At 38.1% G+C, this 23,359-nt stretch overlaps 1 protein-coding gene across 4 annotated transcripts in view; it reads left to right on the forward strand.

The window, feature by feature from the left end:
* Nucleotides 1-23,359, forward strand: part of CSGALNACT2 (chondroitin sulfate N-acetylgalactosaminyltransferase 2) — a 46,331-nt gene that overhangs the window by 5,187 nt on the left and 17,785 nt on the right. Inside the window, exons 2-5 of one of the 4 annotated variants that reach the window (XM_007962435.3) lie at nucleotides 11,512-12,435; nucleotides 15,271-15,487; nucleotides 17,033-17,134; nucleotides 20,397-20,575. In XM_007962435.3, the coding sequence (XP_007960626.2) occupies nucleotides 11,775-12,435; nucleotides 15,271-15,487; nucleotides 17,033-17,134; nucleotides 20,397-20,575 (1,159 nt within the window). In that variant the 5' untranslated portion in view covers nucleotides 11,512-11,774. The other 3 variants (XM_037986559.2, XM_007962438.3, XM_037986557.2) reach the window with 3 other exon arrangements.

A 23,359-nucleotide genomic window follows, 5' to 3' on the forward strand; every position in this document is an offset into this window, starting at 1 on the left:
TAGCTATTAAGTAGCTGTTACACTTGACTCTTTAAGTTGTTTTTACTGTGCCACAGTTTGGCACCTTTTTCTCCTTTGTCTTGCTGAAATCCGGGTGCCATGAGTATAGTTTTCTCCAGAAACACGCTGTCAAAAGGATCCATTTGATGTTGCTTGTCCTTGGTACTCAGCACAGTACCTGACACACAGTAGGTAATCAAGTGTTTGTTGAGTAAGTGCTGCTTTCAGATGATCAGTACTTACAGATCACTTATTCAGTAACATATTGATAGCCCATGCATCACTGTAATACTCATCAAGTAATCAAAAACTTACCAAGAAATAAAACATTCTAATCTCCTGCTTCCTAGATATTTACACTTCATAATGGTTTAGTTTTCTGACTGGTTTATGTTTTCCAGATAATTGTGTGACTTTGTTTTTGCTTTGTAAAAAATGAACTCAAAATTATAAATTTAGTTTTTGAAAACTTTAATGAGAAATTGTTCTTTGCAGAAAATTTGGGAAGATTATACATATTATGTTTTATAATAGACTCAAATGGATTGTATCCTTCAGAGGGCAGTAGATTAATCTTGCAGGTTAACTTGACATACTGCAATGTACATGTCCTGGAAAAGATGCGTAACTTTTGTGTTCATAGTACCAAAAATTGTGTATAATCAAGATTGAGTAGAAACTCCTTAAGGGTCATATTATTATGTAAGGGACTAGTGCTGTAGAATTAACTATCTTTAACAATTCTCTTGTCTCCAAGTCACAAGGCAAAGAGAAAAGATATGGTAAGACCTTTAGAGAAATATGTAGTACTCTACTTTTGGGGAGATGAGGGGCTTAGTTTTGTTTTTTAAATGCAAACTTGTAATCAATAAATCTTTATACTTCAGTAAACAAACTGGAGGATTTTTGGTTTTTTATTTTTTTTTACAAATGCCTTTTTGGCACTACTACTAAATCTGACTTGGCTTTATTTTTTAAACAGCTTCATTGAGGTATAATTGACATAAACTACACATATTTAAAGTGTGCAATTTGATAAGTTTTAACATATGTATACACCTGTGAAATCATCACTACAACCAAAGTAATGAACAAATCCATTACTCCCAAAAGTTTTTCCATCCCTTTTTATAATTCCTTCCTGGTACCACCTCCCACAGGAAATCATTGACTGATTTACCTTCAGTTAACCACAAATTACCTTGCATTTTCTAAAATTTTATATAAATAGAATCATATAGTAAGTACTTCTGTTGCCTGGCTCCTATGACTCAGAGTAATTGTTGATATTTATCCATGGTGAAGTATGTGTCAGAGTTTATTCCTTTTTATTGCTAAGCAGTGTTCCATTGTGTGTCTGTTTTACATTTTGTCCATTTACCTGTTGATGGACACTGGGTTGTTTCTGGTTTTGGGCTCTACACATATAAGTTGCTATGAACATTTGTGTACAGGTTTTGGTATGGTTAAAATATAAACTGAGGCAGAATAAAATTTTAAAGAGTTTTATCTGAGCAAACAGCAATTCATGAATCAGGCAGCAACAAATCAAAAATGATTTTGGACTCCACCAAAGGAATGTGAGCAGAAGACTTCTATAGGATGAACAAGGAAGCAAGGCAAAGACAATATTTGATTAATTGCATTTATACAGTTGCCTTGTTTAGTCCATCCTATTGTAAAGTCCCTAGTTATATAAGTTAGTTGATGGCTTCTAATTGGCATAACCTAAGTTTGTTTGTTTCTTTTTTTTTTTTCTTTTAAGAGACAGGGCTAGAGTGCTTTGGTGTGATCGTAGCTCACTGCAGCTTTGAACTCCTGGGCTCAAGTGATCTTCCCACCTCAGCCTCAAGTAACCAGGACAACAGGAACTACAGACATGCACTGCCATGCCTGGCTAATTTTTTAAATTTCTTATAGAGGCAAGGTCTCGCTAGCTATATTGCCCAGGATGATCTCAAATTCTGGTCTCAAGTGATCCTCCTGTTTCAGCCTCCCAAGGTGCTTACAGGCATGAGCCACCATGCCCAGCCTAATGTTTCTTTAATATAGGCACAGACAAAAAATAACCAAAGTTTACATTTGCAAACAGCCCAAATTAAGTTTTGCTTCTATTGCTTATATTTGCAAGGTCAGGGTTGTTTTAATGGCTTAACTGGCTTTATTCAGGAGATTTACAGACCTAGTCTCCATCTTATTTTAAAAGTATGAATATGTGCTTTCATTTCTTTTGGGTAAATATATAGGAATGGAATGGCTGGATCATATGAGTAGGCTTATTAACTTATTAAGAAACTTGGCCTGGACTACATAGCAAGACACTCTCTCTAAAAAAAAAAAAAAATTTTAATCCCAGCACTTTGGGAGGCCGAGACGGGTGGATCCCGAGGTCAGGAGATCGAGACCATCCTGGCTAACACGGTGAAACCCCGTCTCTACTAAAAAGAATACAAAAAACTAGCCGGGTGAGGTGGCAGGCATCTGTAGTCCCAGCTACTGGGGAGGCTGAGGCAGGAGAATGGCATGAACCTGGGAGGCGGAGCTTGCAGTGAGCCCAGATCGCGCCACTGCACTCCAGCCTGGGCGACAGAGCGAGACTCCGTCTCAAAACAAAAAAAAGAAAAAATAAATTTTTTTAATTAGCAAAGTGTATTAGGGTTCTCTAGAGGGACAGAACTAAGAGGATATATGTATATATGAAAGGGAGTTTATTAAGGAGAATTGACCCATACCATCACAAGGTGAAGTCCCATGATAGGCCATCTACAAGTTGAGGAGCAAAGAAGCCAGTGGTGGATCAGTCCGAGTCCCAGAAGTAGGGAAGCTAACAGTGCAGCCTTCAGTCTGTGCAGCCAAAGGTCCAAGAGCCCCTGGAAAACCACTGGTGTAAGTCCAAGAGTCCAAAAGCTGAAGAACTTGGAGTCTGATGTGCCAGGGCAGGAAACATCCAGCATGGGAGAAAGATGAAGTCCGTAAGACTCAGCAAGTCAGCTCTTCCATCTTCTGCCTGCTTTATTCTACCCCCGCTGGCAGCTGATTAGATGATGCCCACCCAGATTGAGGGTGGGTCTACCCCTCCCAGTCCACTGACTCAAATGTTAATTTCCTTTGGCAACACCCTCAGAGACACACCCGTGAACAATACTTTGTATCCTTCAGTCCAGTCAAGTTGACACTCAATATTAGCCATCACACCAGGTGTAGTGGCTCCCACCTGTAATCCCAGATACTCGGGAGGCTGAGGCAGGAGGATCACTTGAGCCCAGGAGTTAGGCTGCATTGAGTTATAATATGATAGAGCCACTGCACTACAGCTCTGGTAACAGAGCAAGGTCCCGTCTTTTTTTTTTTTTAATAAGAAAGAAAATAATCTAACTTGTTAAGTTCATAACTTATTAACAAAACTATTTTTTATTCCCATCAGCAGTGTATGAAAGTTCTAGTCCTTCCACGTTAACAACACTTGGTGTAGTCATTCTTTTTAATGTTAGCTATTCTACTTTTACCCCTTGTGTGTAGTGGTGTCTCATTATGATTTGATTTGCATTTCGCTAGTGACTAACAATGTAGAGCATCTTTTTCAAGTGTTTATTTGAAGTGTTCAGGCCTTTTCCCACATTTTAATTGAGTTTGGTTTATTATTTCATTTTGGTTATTTTAAAATATATTCTTGGTACAAGTCCTTTATAAGATGCATGCTTTGCCCATATTTTCTCCAGGTCCATGACTTGTCTTTTCATTCTCTTAACAATGTCTTTGAAAGAGCACAGATTACTAATTTTGATGAAATTCAATTTATCATTTATGCTGTTAAATATCATATCTAAGAAATATTTGCCTAACTCAGAGTGACAAAGATTTTATCCTATGTTTGCTTTTAGTTTTATAGTTTTAGGTTTTCCATTTAGGTCTATGATTTCACTTTGAATTACATGCTAGTGGATGTGGAGTGGTATCTAATTGTGCTTTTGATTTGCATTTCCTTTTTGGCTAATGGTGTTGAGCATCTTTTCATGTACTTATATGAGCCATTTATTTATCTTTACAGAAATATCTGTTCAGATCTTTTGCTTGTCGAGTTATCTTTTTTTTTCGTTTTAAAGTAAGACAGACAAATGATTTACAAATGTCCTCTAATTCTGTGTGTTATTTCTTCACTTTCTTGATGATGTCCTTTGCAACACAAGTTTTTTTTATTTTGATGAAGTCTAATTAATATTTGTTTTGACTTTGGTGTCATAAGAAGCTGTTGCCTGATCCAAGGTCACAAATATTTACACATAGGTTTTATTCTGAGAGTTTTATAGTTTTGACTCTTACATTCAGATCTGTGACCCATTTTGAGATAATTTTTGAATGTGGTGTGAAGTAGGAGTCTAGTTTCATTCTTTTGCCTGTAAATATCCAGTTGTCCCAGTACTATTTATTGAAAAAACTATTCTTTCACCCATTGAACTGCCTTGCTACTCTTGTTGAAAATCAACTAACCATAAATGTGATGATTTATTTTTGGGCTTTAAGTTCCATTCCATTGACTATATGTCTGTTTTTATGCCATACCACATTGTCTTAATTACCTGTGGCTCTGTAGTAATTTTTGGAATTGGGAAGTGTTTTCCTCCAATTTCATTTTTCTTGTTCAATATTGTTTGGGTTATTCTGGGTTTCTTGAATTTGTATAAATTTTAAGATCAGCTTGCCAATTTCTGCAAGAAGTCCACTGGGATTCTTGAAGAGGATTGTGTTTAATCTGTACATTAATTGGGGAACATTATCCTTTTAGCAATATTAAGCCTTCCAATCATGAGTGTGGTGTCTTTCTGTTTATTTAAATGTTAAATGTCTTCCAACAATGTTTTGTAGTTTCTATGAATACAAGTCTTGCAGTTCTTTTGTTAAAATTATTACTATTTTATTCTTTTCAATGCCATATTGTATACAGAATTGTTTTTGTTAATTTCTTTTTGAGATTGCTTATCGCTAATATGTAGAAATACAATTGATTTTTGTATAGTGATATTGTATCCTACAACCTGGCTGAACTCATTTATTAGTTATAATAGATTTTTAGTGAATTCCTTAGGATTTCTTAGGATACAGATCATATCATCTGCAGATAAGGATAGTTTTACTTCTTCCTTTCCAATCTGGATGCCTTTTATTTCATTTTCTTGCCTACTTGCTTTGGCTAGAACAATGTAAATAGAAGTGACAAGAGCAGACATCCTTGTCTTATTCCTGATCTTGGGGAAAGGCATGCAGTCTTTCATCATTAAATACAATGTTAGCTAAGAGGTTTTTGTAGGTCCCTTTTCTTATATTAAGAAGGTCTCTTCTAGTTTATTGAATGGTGTTTGGTTTGGTTTAGTTTGGTTTGGTTTGGTTTTTTGAGATGGCATCTTGCTCTGTTGCCCAGGCTGGAGTGCAGTGGCGCAATCTCGGCTCACTACAACCTCTGCCTCCCACGTTCATGTGTTTCTCCTGACTCAGCCTCCTGAGTAGCTGGGACTACAGGTGCATGCCGCCACCACACCCGGCTAATTTTTTTGTATTTTTAGTAGAGGCAGGATTTCATCGTGCTAGCCAGAATGGTCTTTATCTCTTGACCTCATGATCCACCCACCTCGGCCTTCCAAAGTGCTGAAATTACAGGTGTGAGCCACTGCGCCCAGCCCCTATTGAATGCTTTTTATTACAAAATGGTGTTTTTGTCAAATGCTTTTTCCATGTCTGTTGAGATGATCAAGTGAATTTTGTCTTCTATTGATATGGTATATTGTATTAATTGATTTTCAGATGTTAAACCCAACCTTGCAGTCCTGGGATAAATCTTGGTCATGATGTATGATTCCTTTTATATATTGCTGGGTTCGTTTTACTAGTATTTTGTTGAGGATTTTTGTATTTATATTCATATAGGATATTGGCCTATGGTTTTCTTTTAATGTCTTTGGATTTGGTAGTAGGATGATACTGACCTTATAGAATGCTTCCTCCTCTTCTGTTTTTTGGAAGAGTCTGTGAAGATAATTCTTATTTAATAATAATAATTCTTATTTAAATGTTTACTAGGCTGGGCGTGGTGGCTCATGCCTGTGATCCCAGCACTTTGGGAGGCTGAGGCGGGTGGATCCCCTGAGGTCTGGAGTTTGAGACCAGCCTGACCAACATGGAGAAACCCCATCTCTATTAAAAATACAGAATTAGCCAGGCATGGTGGCACATGCCTATAAGCCCAGCTACTCGGGAGGCTGAGGCAGGAGAATCCCTTGAACCTGGGAGGCAGAGATTGCAGTGAGCTGAGATTGCGCCATTGCACTCCAGCCTGGGCAACAAGAGCAAAACTCCATCTCAAAAAAATAAGAAGAATAAATAAATGTTTGGTAGATTCTACCAGTGAAGCCTCTGGGCCTGGACTTTTCTTTGTGAGTAGTTTTATTTATTATTATTAATTCAATCTTTTGTCATGTAAGTCTATTCATATCTAGTATTTCTTAAATCAGTTTTGTTTCTATCTTTCTAGGATTTTGTCTATTTTATTCAGTTATCTTTTGAAGAGATTTAGATAATAATGAGCAAAAATCTTATGTTACCAATGTAGTTTAACATTAATGATGTTTTCCATTGCTTTGTATAAATCCATATTCCTTTCTGGTATTATGTTCCTGTGCCTAAAAGACTTACAGTACAGGTGTGATGGTGATGAATTCCTTTAGCTTTTTATGTAGGGAAAGTATTTTGCCTTTTTCAAAGATAATTTTTCTGGGTATAGAATTGTAGGCTGGTATATTTTTCTTTTCAGTTGTTTAAAGATAATTGTTCCACTGTCTAATTACTTGCAATTTTCAAGGAGTAATCTGTCATTATTATCTTTTGTTCCTTGTATGTGATGTGCATTTTTCATGTGGCCAGTTTAAAGATTTTTCTCTTTACATTGGATTTGAGCAATTTGATTATCATGTGCCTTGCTACAATTTTCTTTATGGCTATTTGGGATTGGTTGAGTTTCTTATGTGTGTTTATAGTTTCCATCAAATTTGGGAAATTTTCAGCCTTGTTTATTTATTTCTCCTGACTCCTTCCCCCTCTTTGGGGACTCCAATTAGATGTATATTAGGCTGTTTGAAGTTATCACAGAGCTTATCAATGCTCTGTTTAAATTTTTCATTCTTTTTTCCGTTTTTACATAGTTTCTGTTGCTACATCTTTAGTTTACTAATATTTTCTTCTAAAATATCTAATCTGCCATTAATCCCATTCAGTGTATTTTTCATCTCAGACACTGAAATTTTCATCTCTTGAAGTTTAACTTGGATCTCTTTTATGTCATTCATACCTCTACTTAAATTTTTGAACATAAACATCATTTTAAAAATACAGTTATGATAGCTGTTTTGGTGTGCTTTTTCTGCAGACTCCCACATCTGTCAGTTCTAATCATTGGTCAGTTTTAATCATCAATTTTTCTCATTATGGGTCATATTTTTTTATGCCTGGTAATTTTTGTTGAGATGCCAGATACTGTGAATTTTATTTTGTTGAGTACTGGATATTTCTATATTCTTATAAATATTCTTTTTTTCTTTTTTTTTTTTTTTTTTTTTTTTTTTTTGAGACGGAGTCTTGCTCTGTATCCCGGGCTGGACTGCAGTGGTCGGATCTCAGCTCACTGCAAGCTCCGCCTCCCGGGTTTACGCCATTCTCCTGCCTCAGCCTCCGGAGTAGCTGGGACTACAGGCGCCCGCCACCTCGCCCGGCTAGTTTTTTGTATTTTTAGTAGAGACGGGGTTTCACCATGTTAGCCAGGATGGTCTCGATCTCCTGACCTCGTGATCCGCCCGTCTCGGCCTCCCAAAGTGCTGGGATTACAGGCTTGAGCTCTTATAAATATTCTTAAGGCTTATTGTGCTATTACTTGGAAATAATGTGATCCTTTCAAGTCTTGCTTTTAAGATGTATTGGCAGGATTAGTGCCATGTTTAGTCTGGAGCTAATTATTTCCCACTACTGAGACAAGACTTTTTTGAGTGCTAGTCTACCCAGTGCCCTGGGAATTTTGAGGTTTTCCAGTCTGTCTGGTGGGAACATGCACTAATCCTGGCCCTGTATGAATGCTGGGTTCTGTGTCCTCTAATTTTGTGTGTGGTCCTTTTCTTAGCCCGTTTGTTGCCTCATAAGCCTTCACTGATCAGTGCGCTGCCAAATACCTATGGGATATCCTATTCAGATTTCTGGAGTTCTCTCTCTCTGCAGCTGTATCCACTCTGGTACTATTTGCTTTAATCCTAGATACCTTGGTCTCCTCAGACTGTGAGCTGCATCCCATCAACTCAGGGAATCTGCTGGGCTCTGCTTAGGTTCCCCTCCTTGTGTGGCTCAGAAACTAAAGCAGTAAGCTGGCAACCACTTGTTTCTTGTTTCTCTGGGGATCACTGTCCTTCGTTACCTGATGTTAAATATTTTGAAAATCATTGTTTCATATTTTGGGTTTTTTGGCAGAAAGGGTTGTTTTTTTTTTGGTTGTTTCAAGACAACCAAAGAGAGCAAATCTGAGAGTAAATCTGGCCCATTACTTCATCTTGGTTGTAAGAGGAAGTCAGTTTTTTAGTCAGTTTTAGAGAGTTAGAATTGAGGGCTTTTAAGGTTTCTTTCAATCCTGAGATCTTTGGTTTCATGTTACATATCTTTAACAGCTTATTTTCCCATCTTCATGTTATCCTTTTCTCTCCTCAAAACACTTAACTACTGCATTTGTGCTTAGAAGGCTTGTTGGGATTAACTCTGGGCTGTGAATGAACCGTATTCATGATACAAACACATTTCATAGAATGATGACAATCAAGATGTAACAACAGAAAAATGTTTCCTGTAATATTCTTAACATAATTTATATGATAGAACAGTTATAATGTAATCTTCTAGATTATGGCCATAGAGTTCCTTTCAGGAACTAGGCAAATAAAATTTTAATTGAAATTTTTCATTTTTAATAACCACAGAATTATGCAACTAACATTTACATTCTGAAGTAATTACAGTATCCTTTCTTTCATTTTATCGGAAAATATTCAACTGTAATATTAAGTAGGATATCTCAAAACCTGTATTTCCCTTAAAGGGAAGAGGAAGAAAGATGACCTTAGCTTTAACACTGCCACTGATATTTTCCATTCTATTTTATTGAAAAGTAAACCTTCAATAGTGACCCATTGTCTGAGTTATAGCTCATTGTCTAAAATACATTGTGTATATAAAGAAAACATATGAGGTACCATATTAATAAAAGATAGTGGTAGTTCTGTTCCAGTTTCACTTCAGTTTTGAGTATAGTATGCTTAAGTATGTGTATCTTTATTAATTAAAGTATGTATATCTTTATTTTACAAGATTATGTCTCCACATTTTCAGTTCTTTTTCCTAATAAATGGACTAGTAATAATAGTTAAAACAGATACTGCTAGGTTTTGAAATTCAAGTGTTTTCTTATGCTAGGGATTATGGTTTTGAGGTATGGTTAAGTCCTGGAAATAATATTAGTTTCGTATTCTTATTTTTTAATTAGATAGTATTTCTTAAAGCCAACTATTTTTTTCTGTTTTTCTCTACGTCACTCAAACAAGATTTATAATCAGTAAGAGAGATGCTGTCATAGTAAAAGACTCCCTTGGCTGGGCGCGGTGGCTCATGCCTGTAATCCCAGCACTTTGGGAGGCCGAGGCGGGCGGATCACGAGGTCAGGAGATCGAGACCACGGTGAAACCCCGTCTCTACTAAAATTACAAAAATTAGTCGGGCGTGGTGGCGGGCACCTGTAGTCCCAGCTATTCAGGAGGCTGAGGCAGGAGAATGGCATGAACCCGGGAGGCGGAGCTTGCAGTGAGCCGAGATCACGCCACTGCATTCCAGCCTGGAGGACAGAGCCAGACTCCGTCTCAAAAAAAAAAAAAAAAAAGACTCCCTTGTAGTGAACTAAATTTTCCAAGATGCTTGGTTATCATTTGGTTTACTAAAATAATAAATGACTAAGGAGAGTTAAGACCATTATTTGTGGTATATTGGCCATAAGAAGTTTTCATCTGTCCTATGTTTTATACAGACATGTTACCAAAAAACAAAAACAAAAAAAAACGCATTGCAGCATTTGCCACAGAAAGCATCCAGGTTTTTCTACTCATTAAAAAAGTGGCTAGGACTGATAATCTGTAGTGATCTTCCAGGTTTTGCTGCAGTGAGAAAACCATTACTGTTAAAAGCCTGCTGTCATATCACATTATCCTTCTCAACAAGCACTTTGTTATGATGGAAGTTCTCTTTGCAGTGAAGGCCTCCTTGCCTCCCTTGTCCTAAGTTAAACCTCTATTTCTAGAGTTAATCATTAAAGACATGGAGGAGTTTGCACAACTGGTTGTGGCATGAACGATGGCATGTAATTTTATAAATGTATAACTGGTTTTTGAACTTTTTTCTCTGCTGATAAGGATGATTAAATTCTTCATGTTTTTTCTTTGTATAGACTCCAAACCTTTCTAGACTTGTAGGAAATCTGTTGATGCATAATACAGTGGAAAGAATTATGTGATCTAATGCGCAAATAATCTACTGGAGGACATTGGATATAAAAATGTTTTCTTAATGTGTTTTTCAGATGTCTGTGAGCGTATGAAATTGTTCTTTCCCCCACTTAATTTTAAGGCTTCTAGACTGGCTGAGCTGAGCAGTAGAAATTAATGAGGTAGAATGCTTGAGTTGAATAAACTGGAAGAAAATATCTCTCTCCAGTAAACCATTATTACTATAACAGAAACAATTTCTATAAACTCAGTTCCCAAATGGTCATAAGCTTTAGTTGGGAAATGGTGCGGTAATTGAAATACTATGTTAATAAAGAATTATAGGCAATATAATTTTCAAAAAATTAGAGAACAGTAGAATATATGTAATATAGACTATGCTGAACGTAATTTTAATGTTTCTTTGACTCAAGTTATAGCCGTGTAGACATACTAGTTAAAAGTGTTATACATAATTTATTGTTTTGTAAGGTATTTTTAAAAATTCTCCCAGGCCAGGCTTAGTGGCTCACACCTGTAATCCCAGGGCTTTGGGAGGCCAAGACAGGCAGATCACCTGAGGTCAGGACCAGTCTGGCTAACATGGTGAAACCTCGTCTCTACTAAAAATACAAAAATTAGCTGGGTGTGGTGGGCAGGTGCCTGTAGTACCAGCTACTCGGGAAGCTGAGATGGAAGGATCACTTGCACCCAGGAGCCAGACGTTGCAGTCAGCCAAGATCGTGCCACTGCGCTTCAGCCTGGGTGACAGAGTGAGACTCCATCTCAAAAAAAAAAAAAAAAAATTCTCCCAGTATTTACTGAATATGCTAAATTATATTAGTACCTCTCATAGTTCTCTGCATGTAGTAGTCACGTAGCTAAGTTCACTGAAGCCACAAACAAATTTGATATCCTTAAGGGAACAAAATTCTGATTGATTCTGATCTGTGTCTTTCAGAAAAATCACTACCAATATAATGGATTTTATATGTCAGATTGCTTTATTCTGGATATCATGGTAACAATACAAAAAGTATACATAATTTCCCATTTCTGCAAGTAGCCATGACTGCTGAAGAAAGAAAAACTTAAAGCTACGGCAGAATTATTTGGGTACCTTTTATGGAAATTCTGATTTTGTTTTTAATTTTTGATAACTTTTTACTAAAGGTATGAACACACAAAGAGCTTATTTTGTTAGGCAAATACACGTTAATAAGAATGCCTAGAAGAGGACTGATTCTTCACACCCGGACCCACTGGTTGCTGTTGGGCCTCGCTTTGCTCTGCAGTTTGGTATTATTTATGTACCTCCTGGAATGTGCCCCCCAGACTGATGGAAATGCATCTCTTCCTGGTGTTGTTGGGGAAAATTATGGTAAAGAGTATTATCAAGCCCTCCTACAGGAACAAGAAGAACATTATCAGACCAGGGCAACCAGTCTGAAACGCCAAATTGCTCAACTAAAACAAGAATTACAAGAAATGAGTGAAAAGATGAGGTCATTGCAAGAAAGAAAGAATGTAGGGGCTAATGGCATAGGCTATCAGAGCAACAAAGAGCAAGCACCTAGTGATCTTTTAGAGTTTCTTCATTCCCAAATTGACAAAGCTGAAGTTAGCATAGGGGCCAAACTACCCAGTGAGTATGGGGTCATTCCCTTTGAAAGTTTTACCTTAATGAAAGTATTTCAATTGGAAATGGGTCTCACTCGCCATCCTGAAGAAAAGCCAGTTAGAAAAGACAAACGAGATGAATTGGTGGAAGTTATTGAAGCTGGCTTGGAGGTCATTAATAATCCTGATGAAGATGATGAACAAGAAGATGAGGAGGGTCCACTTGGAGAGAAACTGATATTTAATGAAAATGACTTCGTAGAAGGTAATGTGAAAAATACGTTGGTCAATATAATGTTAGTAAGACAAATGCTAGTATTGTATGCTGGTAACATAAGTCAGTCATTGTCCACAGTATTAAAACACTTAAAGTTTTCGCACTTCATTCCACCAAGAATTTTAAGTGGCCTTCTGGAAAAAGGTATAATGAGATCATAATAAAATTGGAGAATAAGGACTAGGGAAATAGAATAAAACAGCTCTTGTTGCATGTGTATGATTTATATTACTCATTTATCTGATCTCGGTGTTTTTTATGTTTTTAAAAATGTGTAAACTAAGACTCAAAACTTGAAAACCGTTTGATAAAGAAAATGTTAGTAGACTCTTAGCTATTTTTCGTATTGGAGGAAGGAGAAGTGTCTGTCTGAACAAGGGGTCATACCTAGTTTAAAAAGCATATTTGGCATTTGGAAAAGTAAGGAAATATCTGTTTTCCTCATACATATTTCAGAAAGGGTATGGGATTTTTATGTGTCAAGATGGGATATGACTCAGAGGTTGAAAAACACTGCTATAAAATTTAAGATACTTATTGATTGATATTAACAGTAATAATTCTATATCCCTACCCATCTCCTTTACACCTTTACACTCACTGCTAGACATTTAATTGCTGACTTAAACCATTTTGAAAATAAATGTTTCTTGAAAGTTCTCTTTGCTTGATTCTATAAACTGTGTATCACAGTGGTCCCCAGCCTTTTTGGCAACAGGGACTGGTTTCATTGGTGACAGTTTTTCCATGGGATGGTGGGGATGGTTTTGGGGTGAAACTGTTCCACTTCAGATCATCTGGCATTAGTTAGATTCTCATAAAGAGCGTGCAGTGTAGATTCCTGGCATGCACAGTTCACAACAGAATTTGCGCTCCTTTGAGAATCCAGTGCAGCCGCTGATCTGACTGGAGGCGGAGCTCAGGCGGTAATGCTTGCCAGGCTCCCATCACTCACCTCTCGCTGTGCCGCCTAGTTCCCATCAGGCCACGGACCAGTAGCGGTCTGTGGCCCGGGGGTTAGGGACCCCTGGTATAGCACATGTAGACTTTTTGACTCCAAATCATCATGGCCATCACTTACTGCATGGTAGCATTATTATAATACACCAAGGCCTTTGGAGGCCATCAGGGAGGGCATTATGGTTTGCAGTGGCATTGCAGCTGCCTTTCCTTGTGGCCTCCTCTTTTTTCTGCTGTCACTTCCTGCCATTTTTGATGGATTATTTTTCTCAAAACTCTTCTGATTTTTCTGCAAGCTCAGCTTTTTGTCTTCTCACTGTATGTTTGTAGCTTATGGCAGAATTGGAAGCTGCGGAGGAAATAAGAACTAAGTAACATGTGTAAAATGTCCTCACATCAGCTCTAACTAAAAAGAAGGGGAGCTTTGCCAGTTTTATATTCTGCAGCTCCTGCTTTTGTCTTATAACTCTCCTTGGATTCTGATACTTCAGGATTTTTCTCTACATGGAACATATTCTGTTCCTCACCTTTCCTCTACTGTGCCACTGTCTGCCCACTACAGGGAGAGTAATTACTAATAATTAGTAATGACAACTAATTCCTATCCCTCTTCTAGACTTTAGCTCAGATATCACTCTTCTGAGAAGTCATCTGCAACCTCAAGTCTAAGACAGCAGTACTTCTGTGTGCTCTTGTCACCTGTACATTCATACTGCTTGTCACAGTATGTGGCGTTGCCCATTTCCTGGCTTATGCTTCCTACTAAACAGTAAGCCTCAGGAGGGTTGGGACCAAGTCTAATTTATTCACCTTTTTATACCCAGATATTGACTGAGTGACTCACACATCTGTAAGTCTAACCTTCTGTCTCCTGAGTGCCTCACTTAAAAATCAGATTGCGACTGGGCACGGTGGCTCACGCCTGTAATTCCAGCACTTTGGGAGGCCAAGGCGGGCAGATTATGAGGTCGAGCGATCAAGACCATCCTGGCCAACATGGTGAAACCCCGTCTCTACTAAAAATACAAAAATTAGCTAGGCCACATGGTGGCGCATGCCTGTAGTCCCAGCTACTCAGGAGGCTGAGGCAGAAGAATTGCTTGAACCTGGGAGGCGGAGGTTGCAGTGAGCCAAGATTGCACCACTGCACTCCAGCCTGGTGACAGAGTGAGACTCCATCTAAAAAAAAAAAACAATCAGATTGCCTTGTAGATACTCATGCTTTTCTCTCAAAGGCATCTCAAATCACTGTGTTTATGTCTGTACCAATTTTTCTTTGTCTGATTTCACTCTAGTCAGTGATTTTATATGTGTGTATGTATGCACACATATATATACAGATACATATATCACATAGCACTCTATTGTTATTATTTGTCTATTTTTCTGTCTCCTTCACTAGACTGGCCCTATCCTCAAAATTGAGACCACATGGCACTCTTTATATCACATAACTGACATGAAGGCACTAGATTTCTTTTAGTTGACCTAAACCAATAGAAATTTTGACTCTTGGGTCTAGATTTTAATATTGCTAGAAGTAATGTCTTTATTTTTCATGGTTACTATATTGATAGGCTCTAGTATTTTTAAAAAGTCATATGTAAAAAGGAGTAATTGTCATTCGTAGTATATTTTATAGATTGAGTAAAAGAACAGAACAGTGAACTTTTTTTTTTAACCTTTCCTTTTCTTTTAAGGGAGTAATTGTTACTGATTGTGCAGTGGGGATAAATATTTTCACAAATAGGTAAAAATCCTGCGGGTCTGGTTTAATACCCTTGATGTTTAAGTGAGTAAAATCTGTCTTCCCATTAAATTTGTAAACTTTGACATGGAGATGTCTTTGTTCCTAACCTTTAGGTTATTATCGCACTGAGAGAGATAAGGGCACGCAGTATGAACTCTTTTTTAAGAAAGCAGACCTTATGGAATATAGACATGTGACCCTCTTCCGCCCTTTTGGACCTCTCATGAAAGTGAAGAGTGAGATGATTGACATCACTAGATCAATTATTAATATCATTGTGCCACTTGCTGAAAGAACTGAAGCATTTGTACAGTTTATGCAGAACTTCAGGTAACTGTCAGGGCTTAACGATTCAGCTAGATTCTCCTAAAAAAAAATCACATTTTACTCAGATTTCCTTAATTTATCTTCACTGATTATAATTACGTAGAATAATTTTATAGGCTTTAGGGGAACTTTATTTTTTTATATTCTCTCTTTTTTTAAAGCATGTGTAGTGTATTGTGTTATAGACAATTTGAACAATGAAATAAATTGAGTGACACCTATTAGAAACTAAATTTGATGGCCTTGATAATTGTGAATTCATTTTAAGACAAGTTGAATTTTTTAAAAATCAACTTTACTAAGGTATAATTTACATGCAGTAAAATCCACGTATTTTAAGGATATGGGTATCATGACTCTTTTTTTTTTTGTTTTTGAGACAAGGTCTCACTCTGTCACCCAGGCTAGGATGCAGTGGAGTGAGCACAGTTCACTCCAGCCTCAACCTCCTGGGCTCAAGTGATCCTCTGCCTCAGCCTCCCAAGTAGCTGGGACCACAGGTGCATGCCATCTTTTTTATTCTGTACAACTTTGTAGAGAGGGGGTCTTGCCATGTTGTCCAGGCTGGGATTTAATGTCTTTTGACAAATGTATACACTCCAATCAAGACACAGAATACTGGTGTCTCACAAGAAAATCCCCTTGAGAATGATTTCAGTTTTTTAACTGAAATACATTTAGAAATACAAACATTAAACTAAAAGTTGGAGAAAGTTATTTTATCTTGCAAAGCAGAGAATTTGTAAAGGTTTTTTTATGTTATCAAATTTGGATATTTTAAAATGCTGAAGGGTTAAATAATTATCTACACATTATGAAAACTATTTGTGGAAAATGCTGCTTTTTGATTTAACAGTTTCCATATTTTTAATACTTTAATATTTTTAATGTTTTAGATACTTTGATATACTAGTTTTAATGCTTTGTGATCCTAGTCTTTCTTCTCATATTGAAATTGTTGGATTTAAAAGGTTAATTAAAACTGTTCTGCAACTGAATGTCTGGCAGTCATACTTCCAAGTGAGATTTACTGTTCCAAATAGCTCACTTGAGATCTGATTTCCTAAAGCATTTTTTTATTGCCTTTCTTGGAATTACTTTCAAAGGCCACATTATTCTTTACAGTAAGTAATCTCAGTCATGGCAAATATTATTCATTAATGATAGTTATAATTTTTGGAATTAGCCAGTCTGAAGACAAAATGACTCTTAATCCAAAAGGTCAGTATTTATTTATTTGGTTTTGAACCAATTGAGTTTATTTCCTTGAACAGCTTGTGATTTGCTTCTGAAAGCAATCCAAAAGCAAAAGTTCAAAAAATGTTTTGAAATATGGCAACAATGTCAGACTGCTTCCATGGCCCTCCAAGGGGTGCACCCATTCAGACATAGATCTTGTGCCTTCCATAATTCATTAGTATTGCCACTTTTATGTTTACTACTATGTCAGTAATGCCTCATTTTCTTGTTAAAGCTTCATGTGGTTGCTTTCTGAATAAATAGTGCCTCATGTTTTCCTGAATAAACTTTATTTTTCACTTCTGTTAGGGATGTTTGTATTCATCAAGACAAGAAGATTCATCTCACAGTGGTATATTTTGGCAAAGAAGGACTGTCTAAAGTCAAGTCCATCCTAGAATCTGTCACAAGGTTGGTGAACCACATCCACAGCAAAGTCCTTGATATATAACATTGCTAAAAGAGAATTTCAGATATGTAATGAGTTAATAATTTTTAGTAACTATTATTTAAAAGTTGGCTGAGCATGTGGGTGGTTGTGGTGATGATAAGTTCCTCATTTCACATGCAACCCTACATGACTCAACTTCCCTTCACTGCTTACAGGCAGCTTGGCATGATCAGGATGCTCTCTCTGGCCCACTCACCTTCTGTGTATTTGCTGGTGCTTTCCCTTTGTTTAAATCTAATTCCTTCACTTTGACATAATCATCTTCTGAACTTGTCTCTTTTATTGTCACCTTTCTTTCCTTCCATTTCCTCAGGCTCCTTCTCCCCCTGCTAACAGTGCCAAGGTCTCCCATATCCTTAAGAAACTCCCACTCAACTCTGAAGTGCCCAGCCGCTACCATTACGTTTCTGTCCTTTCACAGCTCAACATCACAAGACAGTAGTTCATAACTAAGCAAGTCATATAGTACCTGGCACATAGTAGATGCTCAGAGGTTTGAATGGATGAATTAGTAATCCCTTAGTACTTAATTATTCTTTAGCTTCTCAGTCTTTTTCTTTCTAAATCATGGGCCCAAAGATACGACTTAACTGCCAAATTCTTTTCTGTTATTCTTTTTCATTGCTTTTTTACCTTTGACAACCTAACCAGTATTTCCATCTTAAAATGTTCTTCTTATGTTTGTAAAATGTAACTATTTTGTAAATGTAAGTATATGTAATATAAACTATTAGGTTGATTATCATCTCTAACCAGTTACACCAGCTCTATATCCTTTACTTGCTTCTTTACCTTTCTGCCAGTTGTGGCCATTTGCCAAGAGCCCAGATTTGATCAGCTGTTCTTCTCAAATCATTCAACTAACATTCATTGAGTCCTACCTACTGTGTTCCAGGTACACTGCTTGGGAGTCTGGGGTAGTTGGAAGAAGAGTGGGCATAGATGGGTGAATCTGAGTCCCTGACCTGCAGGGATTCTCAGAGCCTTGATATATATAGACACGACTCACTGTTTTCCCCTTCCATACACCAGCTCCTCCTCCTGATGGCCCTCTTTCAGTTCAGAGTAAAACCATTTTCACCATCCCCTGGGCATGACTTCTGAGAGCCACAGTCTGTTACTTATTCTTTGCCTCCAGTTACCTCTAATCAGTTAGTTCCTACTTACTTCACAGGACCTCTTCTCTGTCTCTTCCTTGCTACTGCCACCACCCTAACCCTGGTTCCCCATTCCTCCATTTCTTCCCTTCCTCTCCCTCCTTAGTGTTTTTAGATCACCTACTAAGTGCCACGAGCTCACACTGGTAATACTGAAGTATTGTCAAGACACTTCTGTGGCAAATGGTGTAAACCTACCTTGAACTTACTTAAGGAAAATAGGAGCAGTTTTGAAGAATCTTGCATACCTCCCAGAAATAAAGGGATTGTTACAACCAAATTTGGGGAAGAAAATCAAAACAACTCTGGTTTCTCAGGGATTGGAACCAGAGACTTGAATACCATCAAAATTCTCTTGTCTCCTTGTCTGTTTTTCTCTGCATGTTGACTTCATTCTCCTGTTGCAGATTGGCTTCTTCCACATGGTGAGGGATATGACTGTTGGCGGCTCTGGGCTCACATCTTCTCAGCTTTGCCATCAGAGAGGAAAGAGCTTTCTCCCAGCTCCAGTTGAGAAAATCCCAGGGAAGGACATTTTGCCCACTCTTGAGCCAATCACTATGGCCAGGTGGGGTGGGGGTATTGGGACTGGCCCAGCTTAAGCCTGGTCCCCACCCCTAGGAAATTACTGTGGTTGGGGTGGGCAGAGAGTGAGGGGTATTCTGTTATCAGTGCCTCTACTTGATGCTGAGTATGTGGGGTGGCAGTGGGCAGTTTTCACCCAACAGAGGAGAGATTTATAATCCTTAAGATGGGGGAAAGAGTCTTAGGCACTCAGAGCACTTGGAGTCCATTCCATGCACTATTTGAGCCTTTTTTCCATCTCTCCATTACCTATTCTATATTGTTATAAGCATAATCCTCCTAAAATGTTACTTTTTGATTAGGCTGCAGTAAGTAGTTCTCCAACTTCAGTGCCAGAGTTACCAGGAGGACTTGTGAAAATGTAGAAGCTTGGCTCCAGCCCTAGCATCTGATTCAGTGGGTCTGGGTGTAGTCTGAGAGTTTGCTTCTCTAACATGTTGCCACGGGAAGCTGATGCTGTGGGTTTGGGGGCCTCACTGTGAGAACCACTGCCCTAGCAGAAAAGCCCTGCTGATTCTCTTTACCTTTAGGATACTGACCGATTTCTTTAACCTTGCATGGGAGGTACTCTTCTGTCTGACTCTTCTCTCGTTGTTCCCATTTTAAGATTCCTTTGACCCTTATCTCACTGTTCCCATTTTAGGGTCCTTTTGTACCAATCTGATTTGTCTGATCCCTTTTCTCTAAAATGCTTTCTACATTCTTACCTCTTTGCCTTTGGGAATAATTCTCTTGAATGACCTTCACACTCACCACTGAATTCAACATTTTAACCAAGGCATAACTCACGTTCCACTTCTAACATCTTTTCTAACTACTCCAGACATGAGCGATGTATTTTTTAGAACTGCCGTTCATTCATTCATTCAGCAGCTATTTATTGAACTCCTACTCTATCAGGGGACACTGTCCGTAGTAACGAACAAAACAAAATCCCTGCTCCCACAGAGTGGAAGAGACACTGGAACAAACATGTCTGACAATATAAAGGAAAACAGCTGAGGAAGAGGATGGAGATGAAGGACTGGGAGGTCAGAGCTGCTTCTCAAGTAGTATTAGGGAGGATCCCTCTGATAAGGGGACATGTGTGCAAAGACCCAACAGATGCAGGAGGAGAGTGATCTTTGTGTGTGTTATCCAATTAGAATGCATTATTTATTAACAGACATTATAGCTATTTTTCCATTTGTGTATTTTTCATCTCCCCAGAAGGTGTTTAAGATTCCAAAGGGCAGTGGCCACTTTAACACTTTTGGAGCCTCATACCACCAAAATGTGCCTCAAATGTGGGCATTTGGTGAATATCTCTCCCTGATGATAATCATACACATGAAGCTGGGATTTTCTTTCCCTGTGTGAATGTAGAACCAACATAATCAAATATTTGAAGTGTAAAACATATTTTGTAAGCTGTGTTGAAGGAAGAAAATTGGTAACTTTAAGTGGGACTTATCATTTGTTGTGTGTGCTTTCCTCATAGTGAGTCTAATTTTCACAATTACACCTTGGTCTCATTGAATGAAGAATTTAATCGTGGACGAGGACTAAATGTGGGTGCCCGAGCTTGGGACAAGGGAGAGGTCTTGATGTTTTTCTGTGATGTTGATATCTATTTCTCAGCCGAATTCCTTAACAGCTGCCGGTTAAATGCTGAGCCAGGTGCGTAAAATGTTGGTAGATGAGCTGACTATAGAATTTAGAACAGTGTTGGCATGTCGTATAGTTTGAATTGAGTGATTTTGAGGGAGAAGTTTCAGTTAAACCCCAGTATTTGTTTTTAAGTTATATTAGGCATAATTTAACTGGAATACTAAATAGGAAATTGAAAATTTGACCCTTTGAAATTCATATCCTTTGTTCTCTTGGGTCCAACTTCCAGTGACTACATTTGAAGCCAAATAAAGAAATGCAGAGGAACAGGATATCTACAAATTGATGAGGCAGGAGCAGTGCAGGTCGAAAAAGAGCTAAGCAGATGGTATGGAGATGTGTGTGAATCTGAAGCACTCAGCTTTGGGCATATAGTGTCCACACATGCACACATACCCCCATGCATGTGTGCACACACACTCACATGGAAGTCTAGATGCAGACAGTGCTTGGTCTCCAGACTGCATTTTGAGGTGTTTTACTATATTTTGCTTTAAGTTGTAGATATTTTTTGAAAATTAATGAGATAGCCGGGTGCAGTGGCTCTTGCCTGTAATCCCAGCACTTTGGGAGGCTGAGGCGGGTGGATCATGAGGTCAAGAGATTGAGACCATCCTGACCAACATGGTGAAACCCCGTCTCTACTAAAAATACAAAAATTAGCTAGGCATGGTGGCATACACCTGTAGTCCCAGCTACTCCGGAGGTTGAGCAGAAGAACTGCTTGAACCTAGGAGGCGGAGGTTGCAGTAAGCCAAGATCGTGCCACTGCACTCCAGCCTGGTGACAGAGTGAGACTCCATCTCAAAAAAAAAAAAAAAAAAAAAAATTAGTGAGAAGATGACATTTTTTTAAATCAAATTTTAAATGCTTTTTAGTTCATTTTTAAAAATTAAAAGTATTAAAGAGGCCAGGCACGGTGGCTCACCGCCTGTAATCCCACCACTTTGGGAGGCTGAGGCGGGCGGATCATGAGGTCAGGAGATCGAGACCATCCTGGCTAACATGGTGAAACCCCGTCTCTACTAAAAATACAAAAAAAGTTAGCCGGGCGTGGTGGTGGGCGCCTGTAGTCCCAGCTACTCAGGAGGCTGAGGCAGGAAAATGGCATGAGCTGAGGGGACGGAGCTTGCATTGAGCCGAGATCGCACCACTACACTCCAGCCTGGATGACAGGGCGACACTCCATCTGAAAAAAAAAAAAAAAAAAAGCATTAAAGAATCTCAGCAGGATGAGTAAGTTCAGGAAATCTATTATACAAACGTGACTATAGTTAATAATAATATATTGTATACTTACGAATTGCTAAGCAGTAACATTAAAAAAATGTTCTTACCACAAAAAAAAACATTAATTATGTGAGGTGATGGATATGGTTATTAGCTTGATTTAGTCATTTCACAATATATGAATGTAGCAAAACATCATGTTGTACACCATTTTTATTAGTCAATTAGAAAAACGTTGTGGGGGCGCTGCTGAGCACAGTAGCTCACACCTTAATCCCAGCACCTTGGGAGTCTGAGACAGGAGGATCACTTGTGCGCAGGAGTTCAAGACCAGCCTAGGCAACATAGCGAGACCTCATCTTTAAAAATAAAATTTTTGGCTGGGCACAGTAGCTAAATGCTTTTTAGCTCATTTAAAAGAATTAAAAGTATTAAAGAGGCCAAGTGTGGTGGCTTATGCCTATAATCCCAGCACTTTGGGAGGCCGAGGCAGGCGGATCAACTGAGGTCAGGAGTTCGAGACCAGCCTGGCCAACATGGTGAAACCCCATCTCTGTTAAAAATACACAATTTGCCTGGCGTGGTGGCTTGCTCCTGTAATCCCAGCTACTCGCGAGGCTGACGCAGAAGAATTGCTTGAACCTGGGAGGCGGAGGTTGCAATGAGCTGAGATCGCCAGCCTGGGCAACAGAGCAAGACTCCGTCCCAAAAAATAAAAATAAAAAATTTTTAAAGAATCTAATAGCAAAAATTTTTTTTGTGGAACTATTCATATGCAAATGATTGCCTTCTTATTAATTAGGTTAGAGAGAGTTTTCAGGAACTCTCTGAACCTAATGAATAAATGAAGTTTAGGTTTATTTTACAGCATGAAATGCAAAATGTGAAAGTTGAAGGAGACAAATTTGCTTAGTTTAAAAGAAATATTTTATATCCAGAAATAGATTTGCCGCTGGAAAATTGAGCTCCCCATCCCTAAATGTATTTGAACAATGGTAGAATGAACATCTGCTAGGGATCTTGTAATAAAAAGGTTGCCATGTTACTCTCGCACTTCCTGACAATCACTGAACACTTCATGTGATCACATCTGATTGAAGCCAGCCATACTCTACTGAGGGAGATGGGCTAGTTAGCCTTTATGATCCTTTTAGATCAGTCAGTTTGAATGCTGATGACAGGGTCTTCTCCAAGGGCTATTATATCAGGTAATTTTAATCCTTCCTGACTTTTCCAGATTTTGGTTCAGATTTTTTCTATATTTTAATTATTTTCTGCATGTCTATTCATTGTATAGTATTTTTTGAATTTACTTTTTCTACTGATTCATTTTTGAAGGGTGGATTTAACAGACATTTCTAAGTTTCATAGTGATTATCAGAGGTTCATCTACATTTATTACTACTGATTAGATGAAATAATGAGTAATAAATGACTCAGGTAATGAATACACATCTCCCCAAAGTCAAAGGGAATAAATGTGAAGCACCCTTTAGTTTGTTTTTTCCTCTGTTCTTTTGTAAGGTTGTAGTTAACCTACTGATATGTTACAAAATCATCATC

This window comes from Chlorocebus sabaeus, chromosome 9, assembly GCF_047675955.1.
Source record: "Chlorocebus sabaeus isolate Y175 chromosome 9, mChlSab1.0.hap1, whole genome shotgun sequence".
Taxonomy (NCBI): Eukaryota; Metazoa; Chordata; class Mammalia; order Primates; family Cercopithecidae; genus Chlorocebus; species Chlorocebus sabaeus.